Source organism: Aythya marila (assembly GCF_965140915.1).
Source record: "Aythya marila genome assembly, chromosome: 10".
Taxonomy (NCBI): Eukaryota; Metazoa; Chordata; class Aves; order Anseriformes; family Anatidae; genus Aythya; species Aythya marila.
Window position 1 is genome coordinate 9,379,225 of NC_139051.1, and position 15,422 is coordinate 9,394,646.

At 70.9% G+C, this 15,422-nt stretch overlaps 3 protein-coding genes across 3 annotated transcripts; all 3 read right to left on the bottom strand.

Annotated features, from left to right (window-relative positions):
* Positions 1-5: 5 nt before the first annotated feature.
* Positions 6-6,501, bottom strand: QARS1 (glutaminyl-tRNA synthetase 1). The gene is made up of 23 exons (XM_082768569.1): positions 6,178-6,501; positions 4,933-5,042; positions 4,590-4,665; positions 4,314-4,378; positions 4,117-4,170; positions 3,842-3,899; positions 3,568-3,639; positions 3,370-3,455; positions 3,163-3,249; positions 2,992-3,091; positions 2,813-2,891; positions 2,627-2,735; positions 2,423-2,553; positions 2,223-2,315; positions 1,980-2,117; positions 1,819-1,906; positions 1,587-1,730; positions 1,409-1,513; positions 1,181-1,273; positions 891-1,018; positions 609-675; positions 334-459; positions 6-234 (listed from the first exon to the last, which is right to left on the bottom strand). Exons 1-23 carry the CDS (start codon positions 6,485-6,487, stop codon positions 184-186), a joined length of 2,370 nt encoding a protein of 789 aa, XP_082624695.1. The 5' UTR covers positions 6,488-6,501; the 3' UTR covers positions 6-183.
* A 1,009-nt stretch (positions 6,502-7,510) lies between these two features.
* Positions 7,511-8,789, bottom strand: LOC309882007 (epidermal differentiation-specific protein-like). Its single transcript, XM_082768622.1, has one exon. It carries the CDS (start codon positions 8,696-8,698, stop codon positions 7,649-7,651), a length of 1,050 nt encoding a protein of 349 aa, XP_082624748.1. The 5' UTR covers positions 8,699-8,789; the 3' UTR covers positions 7,511-7,648.
* Positions 8,790-9,969: 1,180 nt separating this feature from the next.
* On the bottom strand, positions 9,970-15,212 carry SLC6A8 (solute carrier family 6 member 8). Its single transcript, XM_082768258.1, has 14 exons — positions 14,933-15,212; positions 14,360-14,560; positions 13,843-13,974; positions 13,093-13,375; positions 12,875-13,007; positions 12,526-12,660; positions 12,325-12,428; positions 12,119-12,243; positions 11,928-12,040; positions 11,716-11,853; positions 11,454-11,556; positions 11,263-11,363; positions 10,894-11,064; positions 9,970-10,529 (listed from the first exon to the last, which is right to left on the bottom strand). Exons 1-14 carry the CDS (start codon positions 15,021-15,023, stop codon positions 10,398-10,400), a joined length of 1,962 nt encoding a protein of 653 aa, XP_082624384.1. The 5' UTR covers positions 15,024-15,212; the 3' UTR covers positions 9,970-10,397.
* Positions 15,213-15,422: the final 210 nt, after the last annotated feature.

The following is a 15,422-nucleotide window of genomic DNA, read 5'->3' on the forward strand; positions in this document are numbered from 1 at the left end:
CACAATTGGGATGCTCCGGTTTATTGAGGTGATGCCGTGGGGTGGGGGGCACGGCCCCGCGGGGCTGTGCTAAGGCAGCTGTGGCGCTGGGGGGGGGGGCTGCAGCCTGGGACCCCCCCCCCACGGGGGACACGGCCCCACAGCCGGGCATGGGAGCGGCGCTGGGGACGGCGGGGGCTCCGCTCAGGCTTTGCCGGGGTCTTCCTTCAGCGTCACCGTGCGGTTGAACACCAGCTGGGGAGAGGCAGGGGGGAGGCGCTGAGCCCCGCGGCCCCCCCACGGGGGGGTCTCCGGGGTGGTCCCCCGGGGCTGTCTGTCCCCCCCGGGGCTCACCTTCCCCTCGCTGCTGTCAGGGTCCACGGAGAAGTAGCCCAGGCGCTCGAACTGGAATTTGTCAAAGGGGCGGGCGGCCAGGACGGATCTGTCGACCAGGGCGTTGTCCACCACGCGCAGGGAGGCCTGGGGGGGGGGACATAGGGCTGGCACGGCACCCCTGGGCCCCCCGCCCCAATTCATGCTGCCAGCGGGGCCGGGGGAGCAGGAGGAGGGGGTGCAGGGAAGGGGGTGCCTCCCCGTGGGGCTGTGAGCCCAGCTCCTGCAGCACTCACGGGATTGAGATCGCTCAGAAAGCCCCCGGGCACCTCCGCTGGGTCCTCGGGATTTTTGTGCAAAAACCTGGAAAAAAGGACAGACTCCTCCAGCACCGGGCTGCCCATGAGCAGTCCCTGCCCTGGGGGGGGGGGGGGGGACAAAACCCTGCCAGAAGGGCTGGGAGGGGAGGAAAGGCAGAGCCGGGAGGGGCAGAAAGGTGCTGAACACGGGGCTGCGGGGGCTGTAGGGGGGCAGCAGCCCCGGGGGGGGCCAGCCCCTGCCCGCAGCCCCCCACTCACAGCCGCTCGTAGAGCCGCACTTCGCAGGGCAGGGGCTCCGCAACCCAGTGGATGAAGGCTTTGGGCTTCTCGGCTGCCTCTGACTTCGTGCAGGTCACCTCCAGCTCCATCACGCGCCCGCTGGCGTTCTGGGCGAGGCCGGAGGAGCCGTCAGACCTCAGCCCTGCCCGGGGCTCAGGCACCGTGCCCCAGCTCAGCTCGGGGGCACCCCGCACCCACAGGCTCCGCTCCTGCGGCCCCAAAAGGCCCAGAGGGGCTGTGGGGAGCCCCTGCCCACCCCCCTCACCCACCTTGATGACGTTCTGGACGGCAATGACGTAGCCAGCGTGGCGCAGCCCCACGGGCTGCCCCGGGGCCAGCCGCTTGTAGCCCTTGTCCAGCTCCTGCGAGACAGGTCACCGCTGCAAGAGGGGGCTCAGCACAAATTCCCCTTTCCAGCACCCTCTTTGTCCCCCTTGCTGTGTCCCCCTCGCGCCGATGCCGTTCCCGGGAGGCGCAGAGCACCGTGCCCAGCTCACCTCCCTGAAGTCGGTCTCCTCGATGTAGACGGTGGGCTGGAAGGGCACTTTGTGGGAGCCCCGGCTCTCGTCGGCTGGGAAGTCGGGCACGAGGACGTCGATTGTCTGGGGGAGAAGGAAGGGGGTGAAAACCCACCCTGAGGACCCCAGCTCCCAGCCCAGCCTGCGGCAGCCTCACCTCAGGAGCGGGGAAGTTGGTGATGGTGACCTTGAGGGGCTCCAGCACGGCCATGGCGCGGGGGGCCTGCTCGTTCAGCACCTCCCGCACGCACGCCTCCAGCAGGTGCGGCTCCATCGTTGCCTGGGCCACGGTCACACCGACCTGCAGGACACACAGGATGGGCTGCTGTCACCCCAGGGGGCTGGGGGAGGTGGCTGCCCCCCGCCCCACCCTGCCCCACGGCGCCTACCCGGGCGCAGAAGTTGTTGATGGCCTCGGGGGGGAAGCCTCGGCGGCGCAGGGCGGTCAGGGTGAAGAGCCGCGGGTCGTCCCAGTCCCTGAGAACGCACCGGGATCACCACCAAACGCACCCCAAGCGGGCCCCACCCCGCCTGCTGGCCCCAATCCTACCTCACGGCACCCGTCTCCACCAGGCGGATGATTTTCCTCTTGGAGACGACGGTGTAGAGCAGGTTCAGGCGCCCATACTCCCACTGCACGGGGCAGTAGACGTCCAGCGCGTTGCACAGCCAGAAGTAGGAGGAGCGCCTGCGAGGAAGGCGCGGGAATAACCTGGCTCAGCACCATCCTGCCCACGGCCCCGCTGCCAGCAGGGATAGCAGGGATCCACCCCGGGCCGTGCACGGTGCTCACCTGGCCTGGAACTCCTTGGTGCAGAGGGAGTGCGTGATGTGCTCGATGGAGTCGCACAGGCAGTGCGTGTAGTCGTACGTGGGGTAGATGCACCTGCGAGGGGGATGCAGTCAGCCCCGGGCTCCCTGAAACCCCCTCCAAGACCCTCCAGGTCCCATGAGACGCAGACCCCTCCCCGCAGTCAGCGGGACCCTCCCTACCACTTGTCCCCGGTGCGGTGGTGCGGGGTGAACTTGACGCGGTAGGCGACGGGGTCCATCTTCCCGTCCTCCATCACCAGCTTCATCCGCAGCGTGGCCTCCCCCTCCCCGAATTTGCCCTTTCGCATGTCCTGCGGGGCAGGGAAGCCGTCAGCGGGGCCACGGACCCAAATCCCACAAGCACCCACCTCCGGGCAAGGATACCTCGAAGAGCAGGAGTGATTCCTCCACGGGCCGGTCCCGCCACGGCGAGGGCGGCGGGTTGTGGCCCTTGATCTCCTCCACCTTCTGGTGGCAGACGTAGGCCTGGCCCCTGCAGGGGGGACAGGCGGTGAGGGGACACAGCAGCGCGTCCCCTGAGCATCCCACCCATCACCCCAGCACCCCCACCTGCGGATGAGCTCCAGGGCCCAGCTGTAGAGCTGGTCGAAGTAGTCCGAGGCGTGGGTCACCGCGTAGGGCTGGTAGCCTGAGGGACGGGGCAAATTGGAGCCACCCCCGGGACCTACACGCGGGGATGTCCCCAGCAGCAGCCCTGCACATCCCACCCTCTCCATCCTGAGCCATACCGAGCCACTCCACCATCTCCCGGATGGCCGTGAAGTATTTCTCCTCCTCCTTCTCGGGGTTGGTGTCATCGTAGCGCAGGAAGCACACGCCCCCGTTGGCCTGGGGACATGGGGACGGTGAGGAGCTGTTTCCCTGAGGGACCCGGGGCACAGCTCGGTGGCACCGCTCACCTTGGCGTAGCCGAAATTGAAGTTGATGGCCTTGGCGTGCCCGATGTGCAGGATCCCGTTGGGCTCGGGAGGGAACCGCGTCCGCACCTGCCAGGAGGAAACGGGACGGCTGTCCTGCGGCAGGGGGGCACCGAGGAGGAGCCCCCTGTGCCTCCCCACCACCCCGCCACCCCACAGACCCCCCCTCAGAGGCTGACCCGAGCTCACCTGCCCGCCCGTGACCGCCAGGTGCTGCTTCAGCAGCGCCATGGTGTTGGGTGTCACCACGTAGCCCTCCGTCTTGTAGTTCTCCCCTGGGGTGACAGCGCGCTCAGCGGCACGTGGGGAGGGGCGCGGGGCCAGGACAGCCCCCCTCCCGCGACACAAGGCTAGGGCCAGCACGTGGCAGGGCTTCCCCGCGCTCACCCGGCTTGTGGAACTTGAGGGCTTCTCCCCGCAGCTGCTCCAGCAGCGATTTCGCCTCCGTGCCCACCTCACCTGCAAGGAGAGACGGGGCTGAGCCGCTGCCACCTCCTCCTCCTCCTCCTCCTCCGCCTGCCCGCGGTGCTGCTGACACCTCACTTTTGACCCATAAAGGACAAAAGGTGCGAGAGCAGCGCTGCCTGACGGGACAAAGGGAGGGCCCCAAGCACTGCAAGCGCCCCAGAACCAGAGGGCTGGGACGTGACAGAGCCCTCACCGTTCTCCACCACGGGCGCCTTCTGCTTCTCCTCCTGGACCGGCCGGGCCTTTGTAGCCTGCAGGGACGAGCACAGCCTCAGCACCCGGCTCCAACTCACCCCTTCCCACCTCCCAGCTCCCTTGGCGCCATCCCAGGGTGGCAGCCGGGCACCCGAGGAGCAGGGGGACCACGTACAGGGACAGGAACCAGCCCAGAGCACGGCCCCGAGGGTGGCCGGGGCTGCAGAGCCAGAAAAACACCATCCCAGCTGCCAGCCTTCCCCCTTTCCTCACCTTTGGTTTCTTTTCAAGATCTGCTTCCGTCTTTGGTCCCAGCAAATGCAGCACCTGGGAAAAAAAAAACATCTCCGTGCAGCGCTCCAGGGCCCGAGGGCAGCCCCGTGACCCGCAGCCTGCCCCACACCCACGCAGGACGAGCTGTCCCCGGCCCCACACCCCCAGGGGACGGGCAGTGCCCAACCCGCACCCACCTGCAGATCCACCTCGTTCTTGATGCTCTTCCCGTCCGCCCACTGCAGCCGGCTGCGCGCCTCCCCTGCAGGGGGGAGCACAGCGTGGGCGAGGGGCCCGGGGGGGTTTTTGGCCAGGGCTCCCCGCACCAAATCCTGGGCCAGCAGCCCCGGGATGGACCCGGAGAGCTGGGGGTGCCCCTGCCCCTCCAGCAGGGCGGCAGAGGAAGCCCACAGGGGGACGGGACACGAGGCAGGAGGGGATTAAGGCACAGGGACCCCGCTGCCCCCGCTCACCCATCAGCAGCCCCATGTTGAAGCGGTAGCGCTCGGCCAGCAGCTCCTCCCGGTGCCGGCTGATCACGGCCTCCACCTGGCGAGCACAACGGGCACACGGGGCTGAGCGGCGAGCTGGGACCCCAGTCCTATATGGTGACCCTCCCCAGGACCCCCCAGCCCCATCTTGTGTCCCCCCAGACCCCCCAGTCCCGTGTGGTGTCTCCCCAGACTCCCCAGCCTCGTGTGATGTGTCCACCCCCAGACTCCCCGGCCCTGTGGACCCTGATTTCTTGTGTTTCGCCCCCAAAAAACTCCCCAGCCCCTTGTGTCACCCCCTGCCCCCTCACCCCCCGTCTCTCACCGCCTCCTCGATCTGCTCGGGGCTGACCCTCACGCCCACTCCGCACGCCCGCTCGAAGTCGGCTGCGTCCAGGGGGTCAAGCGGGTGGCTGCGCAGGTACTGCAGGGCGGCTGCGGGCACAGCGCCGTCAGCAGCAGTGTGGGCCCCCCCAAAACCCCCAGGGACCCCTTAAAGACCCTCCAGGATCCCCCGAAAGCCACCCAGGACCCCCCAAAGGCCCTCCCCAAACCCCCCAGAACAATCCCAGGACTCCCTCAAGGCCCTCCCCAAGCTCCCCAGGGTGCTCCAAAGCTCCCCAGGACCTTCATGAGGCCCCCAAGACCCTCCCAAAGCCCCCTAGACTCCCTAAAGTCCCCCAGGACCCCCATAAGCCCTCCAAGCACCCCATAAGGCCCCCCAGGACTCCCCAAGGCCCTCCCAAACCCGTCCCTAAGTCCCCTTGGGCCCCCCAAGCCCCTTAGGACATCCCAAAGACCCCCAGGACACTCTCCCTAAGTCCCCCTAGAACCCCCAAGCCCCTCAGGTCCTGCCCAAAGCCCCCAGGTCCCCCATAAGCCCTCCAAGCACCCACATAAGGCCCCCCAGGACCCCCCAAGGCTGTCCCTAAGTCCCCCTGGACCTCCCCAAGCCCCTCAGGACACCCATAAGCACCCCAAGCATCCCCATAAGGCCCCCCAGGACCCTCCCTAAATCCCCCAGGACTGCCCCAAGGCCTCCCAGGACCCCCCAAGGCCCTCTTTAATTCTCCCTGGACCTCCCCGAGCCCCCCAGGACCCCCATAACCCCCCAGACATCCCCATAAGGCTCCCCAGGACCCTCTCCAAGCCCCCAAGGCCCTCCTTAAGTCCCCATGGACCCCCCCAAGCCCCTCAGGACCCCCATAAGTCCCCCGGGACCCTCCCCAAGGCTCTCCTGGACCCCCCAACCCCCCCAGAACACCTCAAAGCCCTCCCTAAGACCCCCTGGACCCCCCCAAGCACCCCAGAGCCCCCATAAGCTCTTCAAGAACCCCCATAAGTCCCCCAAGCACCCCCAAAAGGCCCCCCAGGACCCTCCCCAAGCCCCCAAGGCCCTCCCCAAGGCTCCCCTTCACCCCCCAAGACCCCCCAGGACTCCCCAACCCCCCCAGGACTCCTCAAGGCCCTCCCTAAGCCCCCCAAGACCCCCCCAGAACCTCCCCAACCCCCCCAGGACCCCCCATAGACCCCCCCAGGACCCCTCCCCACCCCCCCAGCCCCTCCGCACCGCCGAGCTGCAGGTCGCTGCGGATGTCCCCGCGGCCGATGTAGGCCACAAGGAAGGCGAGGCGGCCAGGGTCGCGCAGGCGGGCGGCGGCGTTGTAGAGCAGCGCCCCGGTGGCCTTGTCCAGGCGGGGGCCCAGCGCCCCGCGGGCCTGCAGCACGGCGCGGCGGAGCTGGGCGCTGAGCGCGGCGTTGCGCAGCGTCTCGCGGGCCTTGGCCTCGCTCAGCCCGATGCCGGTGAACAGCCCCAGCGCCTCCGCCTCGGACTCGGGCTCCGCCGCCGCCACCGGCTCCGCCGCCATCGCCGCCGCCATCTTGGCTCCCTCCTCCTCCCCGCCCGGGGAGGAGGGCGGGACGGACCGGCGGGATGAGCCAATCGGCGCCGAGCCCCGCGCGCCGCGGCCAATGAGGAGGGGGAGAGCACGGAGGGGGTAGCGAATGGGAAGGAGGGGGGCGTGGCTTAAGGGGAGGGGAGGGGGGTGTTTTAAAGGGCCAGGCGGGCACCGCCACGTGGGGGGCGGGGCTGGGGGCTGGAGGGGGCGGCCCCGTGAGCGGGCGCGGGGGGCGCGGGGGGGCCTCAGCGGGACCCCACGGCCACGCGTGTCCATCCCGTGTGCCCCTCTGTGTCCCTATGCCCACCCGTGTCCCTCACTGTGTCCCCACAGCCACCCGTGGCCATCCCTGTGTCCCCCCTCGTGTCCCCACAGCCACTCACGTCCCTCACTGTGTCCCCACGGCCACTCGTGGCCACCCCCCTGTGTCCCCACAGCCCCGTGTTTCTCTCACGGTGTCCCCACGGCCACCTGTGGCCATCCCCGTGTGTCCCCAAGGCCACTCACGTCCCTCTCTGTGACCCCACAGCCACCCGTGGCCATCCCCATGTCCCCCCCTTGTGTCCCCACAGCCCCAGGCATCCCCCCTTTATGTCCCCATGTCCATCCCCATGTCCCCCCCTTGTGTCCCATGGCCGTGCACGTCCCTCACTGTGTCCCCACAGCCACCTGTGTCCATCCCCATGTCCCCTTTTATGTCCCCACAGCCCCGAGTGTCCCCCTGTTGTGTCCCATGGCCATGCATGTCCCTCACTGTGTCCCCACGGCCACCCGTGTCCATCCCCATGTCCCCTCTTGTATCCCCACAGCCCCAAGTGTCCCCTCTTTATGTCCCCACACCCACCCATGTCTACCCCTGTCTCCCCCCTTGTGTCCCCAGAGCCATGTGTCCCCCCCTTTATGTCCCCACAGCCACCTGCGTCCATCCCCACACCCCCACGACGTCCCCTCCCAGTTCCCCCCCTCTGCCATCCCCCAGCAGCAGCAGCAGCAGCGTGGGGCGGTTCAGGACAGGATTTATTCTCACTGCCCCCATTTTGGGGCTCCTGGCACCGCGTCCTGCCCACCAGAGCCACCACCGAGGCGCCCCCACAGTCACGCACCCCACACCTCGCGCAGGACACGCAGGGCAGCGGCAGGGGCTCAGCACCCGCCGGGCACCTTCTCCGTCCCCGCCGCGTCCCCCGGCTCGGTGCCGGCGGCCGGCAGAGGCTTCATGCTGAAGTGGGCGCTGATGTTGGTGCCCGAGACGCTGCGGTACTCGCCCAGCTCGGTGCGCACCGCCTCGTTCTGCGTGAGGGTGAGCAGCACGGGCACGGACAGCGTCACCTCCTTGCGCAGCACGCGGATGCTCAGCGCCGTGCGCGGGGGGATCTTGGCCGGCAGCTGCACCTCCACCCGCTCCCGCCGCGTGCTGGACTCGCTGCGCCCCTTCTGCACCGTGAAGACGTTGGAGGCCTCCACGGCCAGCGTGAAGGAGAGCCCGGCCTTCAGGCTGCTGGCGTTGCTGAAGTGGAAGCTCTGCCAGAGCGTGGTGCTGTACTCCCTCCTGCTGCCCGCCGCCAGCGCCTGCTCCGCCGCCGTCTCGTTCACCCCCACGATCTCGTCCACCAGCACCTCCCGCTCGGCCTCCACCCGCTTCTGCTCCCACAGGAGCTGTGCCGAGACCTGAGGCTGCCCCGGCCGCAGCGGGCGCAGGTGGGAGAGCCTGGCCTGGAAGTTCAGCTCGGGTTTGTAGTCGGCCAAACGCTCGCCGGGCCAGGCCAGGCAGTGCCAGCCCCCGCGGCCGGGGTGCTGGTAGAGCAGCCAGACCCCGCGCTGCACCACGTGCGAGGCCACGCGGTCGTTGAAGTAGCCGTAGGCCAGGTTGGTCTCCTCCGTCACCACCTTGCAGGCCCCCTGGAAGTTGGGGCGCTCGTAGAGGGTGATCTGGGGGTCCCCCAGGTCGTGGTGCACCAGGCGCAGCGCCGAGAAGCTGTTGGGCCGCCCCACCGAGGGGTACTCGCCCTCCTCGAAGGCGTGCGGCTCGCCCTCGTACTTGGGCTCCGTGTAGGCGATCCAGGGCTGCCCCACCACCTTCAGGGAGGCGATGCAGTTCCCGAAGTCCAGCTCGTGCAGGTCGGGCACGTCGCAGGTGAACTCCCGGCTCAGCCCCTCGAAGTTGGCGCGCTCGTACACTGTGATGCGGTTCATGGTGCCGCGGGCGCCGTCCCTGCGGGGGGCACAGCGCGCGTCAAACCCGGCACCCGGGCTCGCGTGGGGCCGTGGGGAAAGCCCAGGTGGCAAAAAGCCCTCTCCCAGCACCTCCTCTCCCCCCTTCCCCTTCATTTCCCCCATCCCCATCCCTGTGCTCTCACCGTCTCCGCCGGCAGCGCCCCGACGCCGGCCCGCGGCCGTGCCTTTTATCGAGGGGGCGGCAGGGCCGTGGCGTGCCACGACACGAAGCGAGGGCGATGCTGACGCTCAGCTCCGCGCCCTCCTCGCCCGGCCCCGGCCCCGCTGTGGCAGCGGGCACCCGCACGGCCCCGCCGCACCGGGACGCCCGGCGGCCTCGCCGACCAGCCCTGCCGGAAAGTCCTGCCGCACCCCGGGCACGCGGCGCTCCAGCGCTAACGAGTCACCGCCAATTATCAATGGTGCTTCCGTGCCCTGCCCGCACTAATTACCCAGTGTGCTGCCGGTGGGGCAGGACCGGCCGGCTCGCCCCGGCGGGGTGAGAGGGTGCAGTGGTGGGACCGGGTGGCACCTGGGGACGAGCCCCTGGCGTGCCGCGGTGCCACCGGGAGCTCAGTGCAGGCCCTGGCACGGCGTGGCACAGCATGGCACGGCCACCCGGCACGGGACAGCCCCTGACATGGCATGGGGTGTGAGGACAGAGCTCCGAGGCACGGCGTGGTGTGATGCGGCACAACGCAGCCCCCCGCACAGACCTGTGCCCGAGGAAGGCCCGGGCAGGCGGTGGCACTTGTACCCCCTCGTCCCTCCTGGTGGGGACATCCCCGACCCCGCTGCAGGGCAGGATGCTCCAGGACCTCCTGGGGTGGCCACGGCGCTGCTGGAGGGAATCGGTGCCACTGCTGGGCACGGAGGGAGGTGGGGGCATGGCCCTGGCCCCATACAAACCACCGGCACCAGGCGCAGGGTGCGCACCCTCTGACACCTCCAGCTGTGCCCCGGAGCCAGAGTTGGGCAATTCGAGGTGCTGAGGCAGCTGGGGACCCTCGGTCCCAGGGGACAGGAAGGCTCAGTGAGCACCAGCGAGCTGGGGCTCAGCCCCACAACCCCCCATGGGGCAGCAGCTGCCCCCTGCACCCCCTTTCTCCTTATGGCAAGGGGCAGCCTCGCACCCGCAGCCCCCTCTGCTCCGCCAGCCCCTTCCAGCGCTGCCCCCGGGGGCTGCAGCCCCCCCTCCCCAGCACCCCCACCCCTCCCCAAAACGCGGTGCCCCCTTCCCGAGGCGGGGCTGCCAGGGTCTCCCAGTTTATTGCCAGATGTCGGGGCGGTCGGGGTTACACCAGACAAACGCTACAGAAGCGGTTAGTGAGCGAGGTGCCACCGGCCGGGGGGGGGGGCCGGGACAGGACGTGGGGACGGACACCGGGACGTGGGGACGGACACCGGGGAGGGGCTGTCCCGCTCGCTTCCCCCCCACCCTCCCCCACCCTCCCCAGCCCACCCCCTCCCCCGGTGCCGCACGCCCCCCCCCCCGTGTCGGGGACCCCCGTGGCCGCCCCGGCCCCGTGTCCCCGAGGAGCCCCGTCCCCACGGAGGGTGTGTGTGTGGGTGTGTGTGTGTGTGTGGGGGGGGGGTCCCGGGCGCGGGGCAGCGAGGGTGGGAGGCGGTGCTGGCATTATTGCTATGGCAGGCGGGAGCAGCGCGACCCTCCCCACGCTCAGATCACAGTCTCAAAGAGCGTCGTCTTCTCCTTGGGGGGCTCCGGGGCCAGGAGCTTGGCTTCGGCCTCGGGCGTCAGGTACTCCAGGTGGTGGTGGCCCCAGATCGGCGTGGTCAGGAGCTGCCAGCGCTGCGGGGACGGGATGGGGTCGGCACCGGGGCCACCGAGATGGGGGTGGCACGGGGCAGCCCCCCACCCACGGGGATGGGGTGGGGATGGGATGGAAATGGGGTTGGGAGAGGGGTGAGGGGGGCACGGGGATAAATATGAGATGGTGACGGGATGGGGACAGGGATGGGGATGGGATTGAGACAGGATTCAGCTGGAGGTGAGGTGGCAGTGGGGACAAGGATGGGATTCAGCATGGGACGGGACAGCGATGCCAGCAAGGACAGCGATGAGACCTGGGTAGTGGTGGGACGGAGACAGTGCAGGGGGCAGGAGTCACAGCGGGACGGGGACCGGGATGAGGATGATGAGGGAGCCGCCTCACCTCGCGCAGGGAACCTTTGCAGCGCAGGAGCTTGTAGAGGACAGTGCAGGGGATGCAGAGCATGGAGGACAGTGCCAGGACCCAGCCGATGGCGTCGCCCCACCAGGGGTACACGTACGTCTTGTTGTACGTCAGCGGCTTGTAGTTCACCACGTGGAACACGAAGATGCCCTGGGGTAGGGGGAAAGCGAGGTCCCGGCTGTGTCATCCCACACCCACGGGTGTCCCAGCGCCCAGCACCCAGCGCCCAGCACCCAGGGCCCTGCCGTGCCCCCAGCAGCCGCCGGGGGGAGCCCAGTGCCCGCGGTGCAGCGCACTCGGGACGCGCGCCCCGGTCCCAGCCCACGCGTGAGCGTGTCCCCGGCTCACCACGCAGACCAGCGGCGTCACCACGGCCCAGCACCACTTCATGAAGGGCAGGGGCCGGTAGCCGATCATGCGGGCCACGTCGTCCATGAAGCGGTCGGCGCCTGCGGGGACAGGGACGTGACAGCTGGGTCCCGTGGGGTGCCCGTGCCCGCCACCCGTGCCCGCCACCCGTCCCCGTCCCGCGGCCTCACCGTAGACCCAGGCGATGACCACGCACTCCCAGAAGGCCTGCCACAGCAGCGTGATCCCGCTGGCCGAGTAGTAGTCAAAGAGCTGGAACACGTACATGCCGCCCTGCGGGGACGGGGACACGCGTCACCGGGCTGCGCCGCCGGTCCCAAACGTCCCCGAGAGCCCCCCGGCAGCACGGACACCCCGCGGGCCACGGGAGCTCCTGCCCCACGCCACGGGAGGGGACAGCACGGCGTCCCCACGGCTGCCCCGCGTCCCCACCTGTGTCACCATGGAGAGGTCGATGAGGCAGCAGACGACGCAGCAGAGCGCGGCGGTGAGCTCGCGGCGCAGCGAGCCGGCCCCCGGCTGGGGGAACAGGTCCAGGATGCCCGTGATGAAACCCTCCACACCGACAAACTGCGGCACACGGCGGGGCTCAGCGGGGGCGTGCGGCCTCGGCCCCGGCCCCGCGCCCATCCCTGCCGCTGTACCTGGCTGTCCAGCCCCAGCACCAGGAGCATGAAGAAGAAGAGCGTGGCCCACAGCGGGGACAAGGGCATCAGCGTCACGGCTTTGGGGTAGGCGATGAAGGCCAGCCCAGGGCCTGCGGGACAGCGGGGTCAGCGGTGCCAGTCCCATGGGGGGCACGGGACCGGCCGGCACCCCTCCGCCCACCACTCACCGGACTCGGCCACCTTGGAGATATCCACGCCTTGCTCCGAGGCCATGAAGCCCAGCACGGAGAACACAACGAAGCCGGCGAAGAAGCTGGTGGAGCTGTTGATGACGGCCAGGATGTAGGCGTCCCTGCAGGCAGAGAGGGTCACGGGGAGCCGGGGGGGCACCAGGGGGTGCCGGGGGCTCCCCACGAGGGCAGCACGGCCCTACCTGTAGCAGTTGTTGTGGAAGCGGTTGTAGCTGCCCAGCGCGGTCAGGGCGCCCAGCCCGATGGCGTAGGAGAAGAAGATTTGGGTGCCGGCGTCGATCCAGACCTGCGGCGCAGGGGGACCGTTGGGGGTGCCGGGGGGGCGCAGCGTGTGTCCCTGTCCCGGCCCCTCCCGGCCCTCGCCTCCCTCCCCCTGCCCTCACCTGCGCCTCGGCCAGCTTGGACCAGTCGGGTTTCAGGTAGTAGACGATGCCGCCCAGCGCCCCGGGCAGCGTCACGCCGTGGACCAGCAGCAGGATGAGGACCACGTAGGGGAAGAGCGCCGTGAAGTAGACGATCTGCGGAGGAGGAGGGGGTGCTGGTGAGCCCCAGCCCCCCCGGCCGGGCTGTGGGGCAGGGCTGTGGCTCTCTCGTGCCGCAGGTGTCCCCGCTGAGACCGGCACCTGGGACATCCCCGGGTGCTGGTGGCACCCCCCAGGCGGATGTGGGACCGGCGGGGCCGTGGCGTGGGAGGACGGGAGGGAGGCAGCACCGCAGCCCCCCCAGCGTTACCTTCCCCGTCGACTTGACGCCCTTCCAGATGCAGAAGTAGACGACGACCCAGGTGGTGACCAGGCAGAGAATCATCTGCCAGTTCATCTCCCCCGGCTCGCTGAGGTCCCCCGAGAGCCGCAGCACCTTGTTCCTGCACAGCGGGGCAGTGCTGAGCGCCGGCACATCCCCGGCCCCGCCGTGTCCCCGCGGTGTCCCCGCCGTGTCCCCGCACTCACTCCCAGAACTCGATGACGGGCGAGCGCTTGTTGGCCAGGTCGGTGCAGCTGAAGTTGAGGGTCCCGGCGGTGGCGGCGGCGGCGCTGGCGTTGGTGCTGGCGTTCCGGCACAGCTCCAGGTGGAAGAACTCGGCGCACTGCTCCGTGTTCCAGGCGTGGCCGCAGGTGGCCCAGGGCAGCGTGTCGGTCAGCGAGTGCACCAGGTAGAAGAGCCCCCACACCAGGATCATGATGTAGTAGGAGTTGCAGAAGAAGACGATCACCATGGAGGCCAAGCCCAGACCTGAAGCACCACCGAGACGTCAAGAGCCCGCGGGGGGCTGGCGCGGGGCCCAGCCCACCCACTGCAACCCAAACCCGGCGGGGACGGGCAGGGGGGGGAAGAAACCCAGGGCAGGACGACGGTGACGGCTGGGGCTGGGACAGCGGTGACGGCTCGGGGCGTGCGGGGAGCCCGGGGCAGGACGTGGTGAACCGCAGGAGGTGGGAGGAGGGAGGGGACCCGGTGGTGCTCGGGGGAAGCCGGTGGCGGCAGCCGGGGAGCCGCGGGGCAGGGCAGGGCGCCGCAGGGAGCTACCACCCTTGGCCGGGGCGCCCACGGGACACGGGCAAGGTGCAGGCAGCAGGCAGGGCGTGGGCAGGGAGCCGCCGGCGGCAGCGCGCGGGCACGGTGCCGGGGGGCCCCCGGGCAGGGCCAGGGTGTGTGTGTGTGTGGGGGGGATTTAAAGGGCGGCGGGGTCCCGGCGGTACCTTTGAAGAGGGGGGCGATGTTCCAGGCGGCGATGCCCCCCTGCTTCATGAACTGCCCCAGGGCCACCTCCAGGAAGAAGACGGGGATGCCGCCCACGAAGACGATGAGCAGGTAGGGGATGAGGAAGACGCCTGGCACCGGGGAGGAGGAGGAGGGTGTGTGTGGGGGGGTGGCACACGCGGGGCAGGCTCACCCGCCCGCTGCCCCCCTCCCCGGTCCCCCCCGCGCCGCCCGCCGGGCGCAGCGAATGGCGAGCGGGCCTCCGCGCACTCCCCCTCGCCGCGCCGCCGATGTAGGTCAGGGCGGGCAGGTGCCGGGGGGCTCCCCGCAGCCCCTAACCCCCGCGGGACCCCCAGCAGCCCCACGGGGCAGCCCGGCACACACGCGGGCGGCCCCGTAACCCCTCCGGGGGCATCCCCACGGGCGGCAGGGCAGCGTGCGGGATGTGGGGTGCGCCCCCCCCCCCCCTTGATTTGCACCCCCCCCAGCCCGTGCCGGGGTGCCGGCGGGGCTCACCTCCGCCGTTCTTGTAGCACAGGTAGGGGAAGCGCCAGACGTTGCCCAGCCCCACGGCGAAGCCCACGCAGGACATGATGAAGTCCATCTGCCGCGTCCACGTCTCCCGCTCGGGGGCGGCCGCTTTGGGGGGGCCGGGGGGCCCCACCAGCGGCGCCGTCACCGCCCGCTCCTCGCCCGCCGCGGGGGGCTCCGCGCCCTCTGCGGGGACAGGGGGGCCCACGCCGGCGGCACGGGCGCCCATGGGGTCGGTGGCAGGGGAAGGGCACCGGAGACTTGGGCTGGGGGGGGCGGTGTGGGGGGGGGGGGGAGGGCGCTCGCTGCCCCCCTCCCCTCCCCCCCGAGCCCCCCACTCCCACTCGGGCCGTGACGTCAGATGTCAGGCCGGCGCGTGACGTCACAATGCAGAGCGGTGACTCACCCCGCGGCGGCGGGAGGGGGCGCGCCGCGGTCGCGCGTGGCCGTGGGGTCCCCCCCCCCGCGCCTCCCCGCATCCCTCTCCGCGCGTCCCCGTCCCCCGTCCCCCTCCTCCCCACGCCCCCTCCCCGCTTTCCACCCCCGCCCCGCGCTTACCGGAGCCCGGCGGGGCGGCGGCGGCGGCGGCGTCGCGGCGCGGGGCGGCGGGCGGCTGCGGGGCGGCCGTGTCGGCGGGGACGGGGGGCATGGCGCGGGGGGCCGGGGACCGGGGGCGGCTCGGGGGCGGCTCCGTGCCCGGGGCGCTCAGAAGCAATCCACGAAGCACTTGAAGGTGAGTCGGAAGAACCTCATTGAGGGCGGCGGGGCGCGGCGGGGCGGGCCGGGCCGGGCGGGCGGCTCAGAGCCGGGCTGCGGGGCCGGCGCCGCGCGGCCGCTCCGGGGCTCTCTGCGCCGCGGCACCGGGCGGCGGCGGAGGCAGAGCCGGGCCGCGCCGCCCCCCGTGCGCCATTGGCCGCGCCGCCCGCCCGCGGCTTGCCGGGACTTGCAGTCTCGCCGCACCGGCACCGGCACCGGGGCGCGCCCGGGGCACGGGGCAATGGGGCGTCCCCGGCGGCGAGGGCGCAAAGCGCGCGGGGGGGCGCAGCGG

What these genes read in the sequence shown, in the direction of transcription:
- QARS1 (XM_082768569.1), bottom strand. Translation starts at nt 6,487, where the DNA reads ATGGCGGCGGCGATGGCGGCGGAGCCGGTGGCGGCGGCGGAGCCCGAG. An exon ending in TGGCGGTCACGGGCGGGCAG is followed by an intron (nt 3,250 to 3,369) that starts GTGAGCTCGGGT and finishes TCCTCCTGGCAG; the next exon opens with GTGCGGACGCGGTTCCCTCC. An exon ending in GCCCTGGAGCTCATCCGCAG is followed by an intron (nt 2,736 to 2,812) that starts GTGGGGGTGCTG and finishes TCCCCCCTGCAG; the next exon opens with GGGCCAGGCCTACGTCTGCC.
- LOC309882007 (XM_082768622.1), bottom strand. Translation starts at nt 8,698, where the DNA reads ATGAACCGCATCACAGTGTACGAGCGCGCCAACTTCGAGGGGCTGAGC.
- SLC6A8 (XM_082768258.1), bottom strand. Translation starts at nt 15,023, where the DNA reads ATGCCCCCCGTCCCCGCCGACACGGCCGCCCCGCAGCCGCCCGCCGCC. An exon ending in CGCCGCCCCGCCGGGCTCCG is followed by an intron (nt 14,561 to 14,932) that starts GTAAGCGCGGGG and finishes CTGTCCCCGCAG; the next exon opens with AGGGCGCGGAGCCCCCCGCG. An exon ending in CCAAGCTGGCCGAGGCGCAG is followed by an intron (nt 12,429 to 12,525) that starts GTGAGGGCAGGG and finishes CCTGCGCCGCAG; the next exon opens with GTCTGGATCGACGCCGGCAC.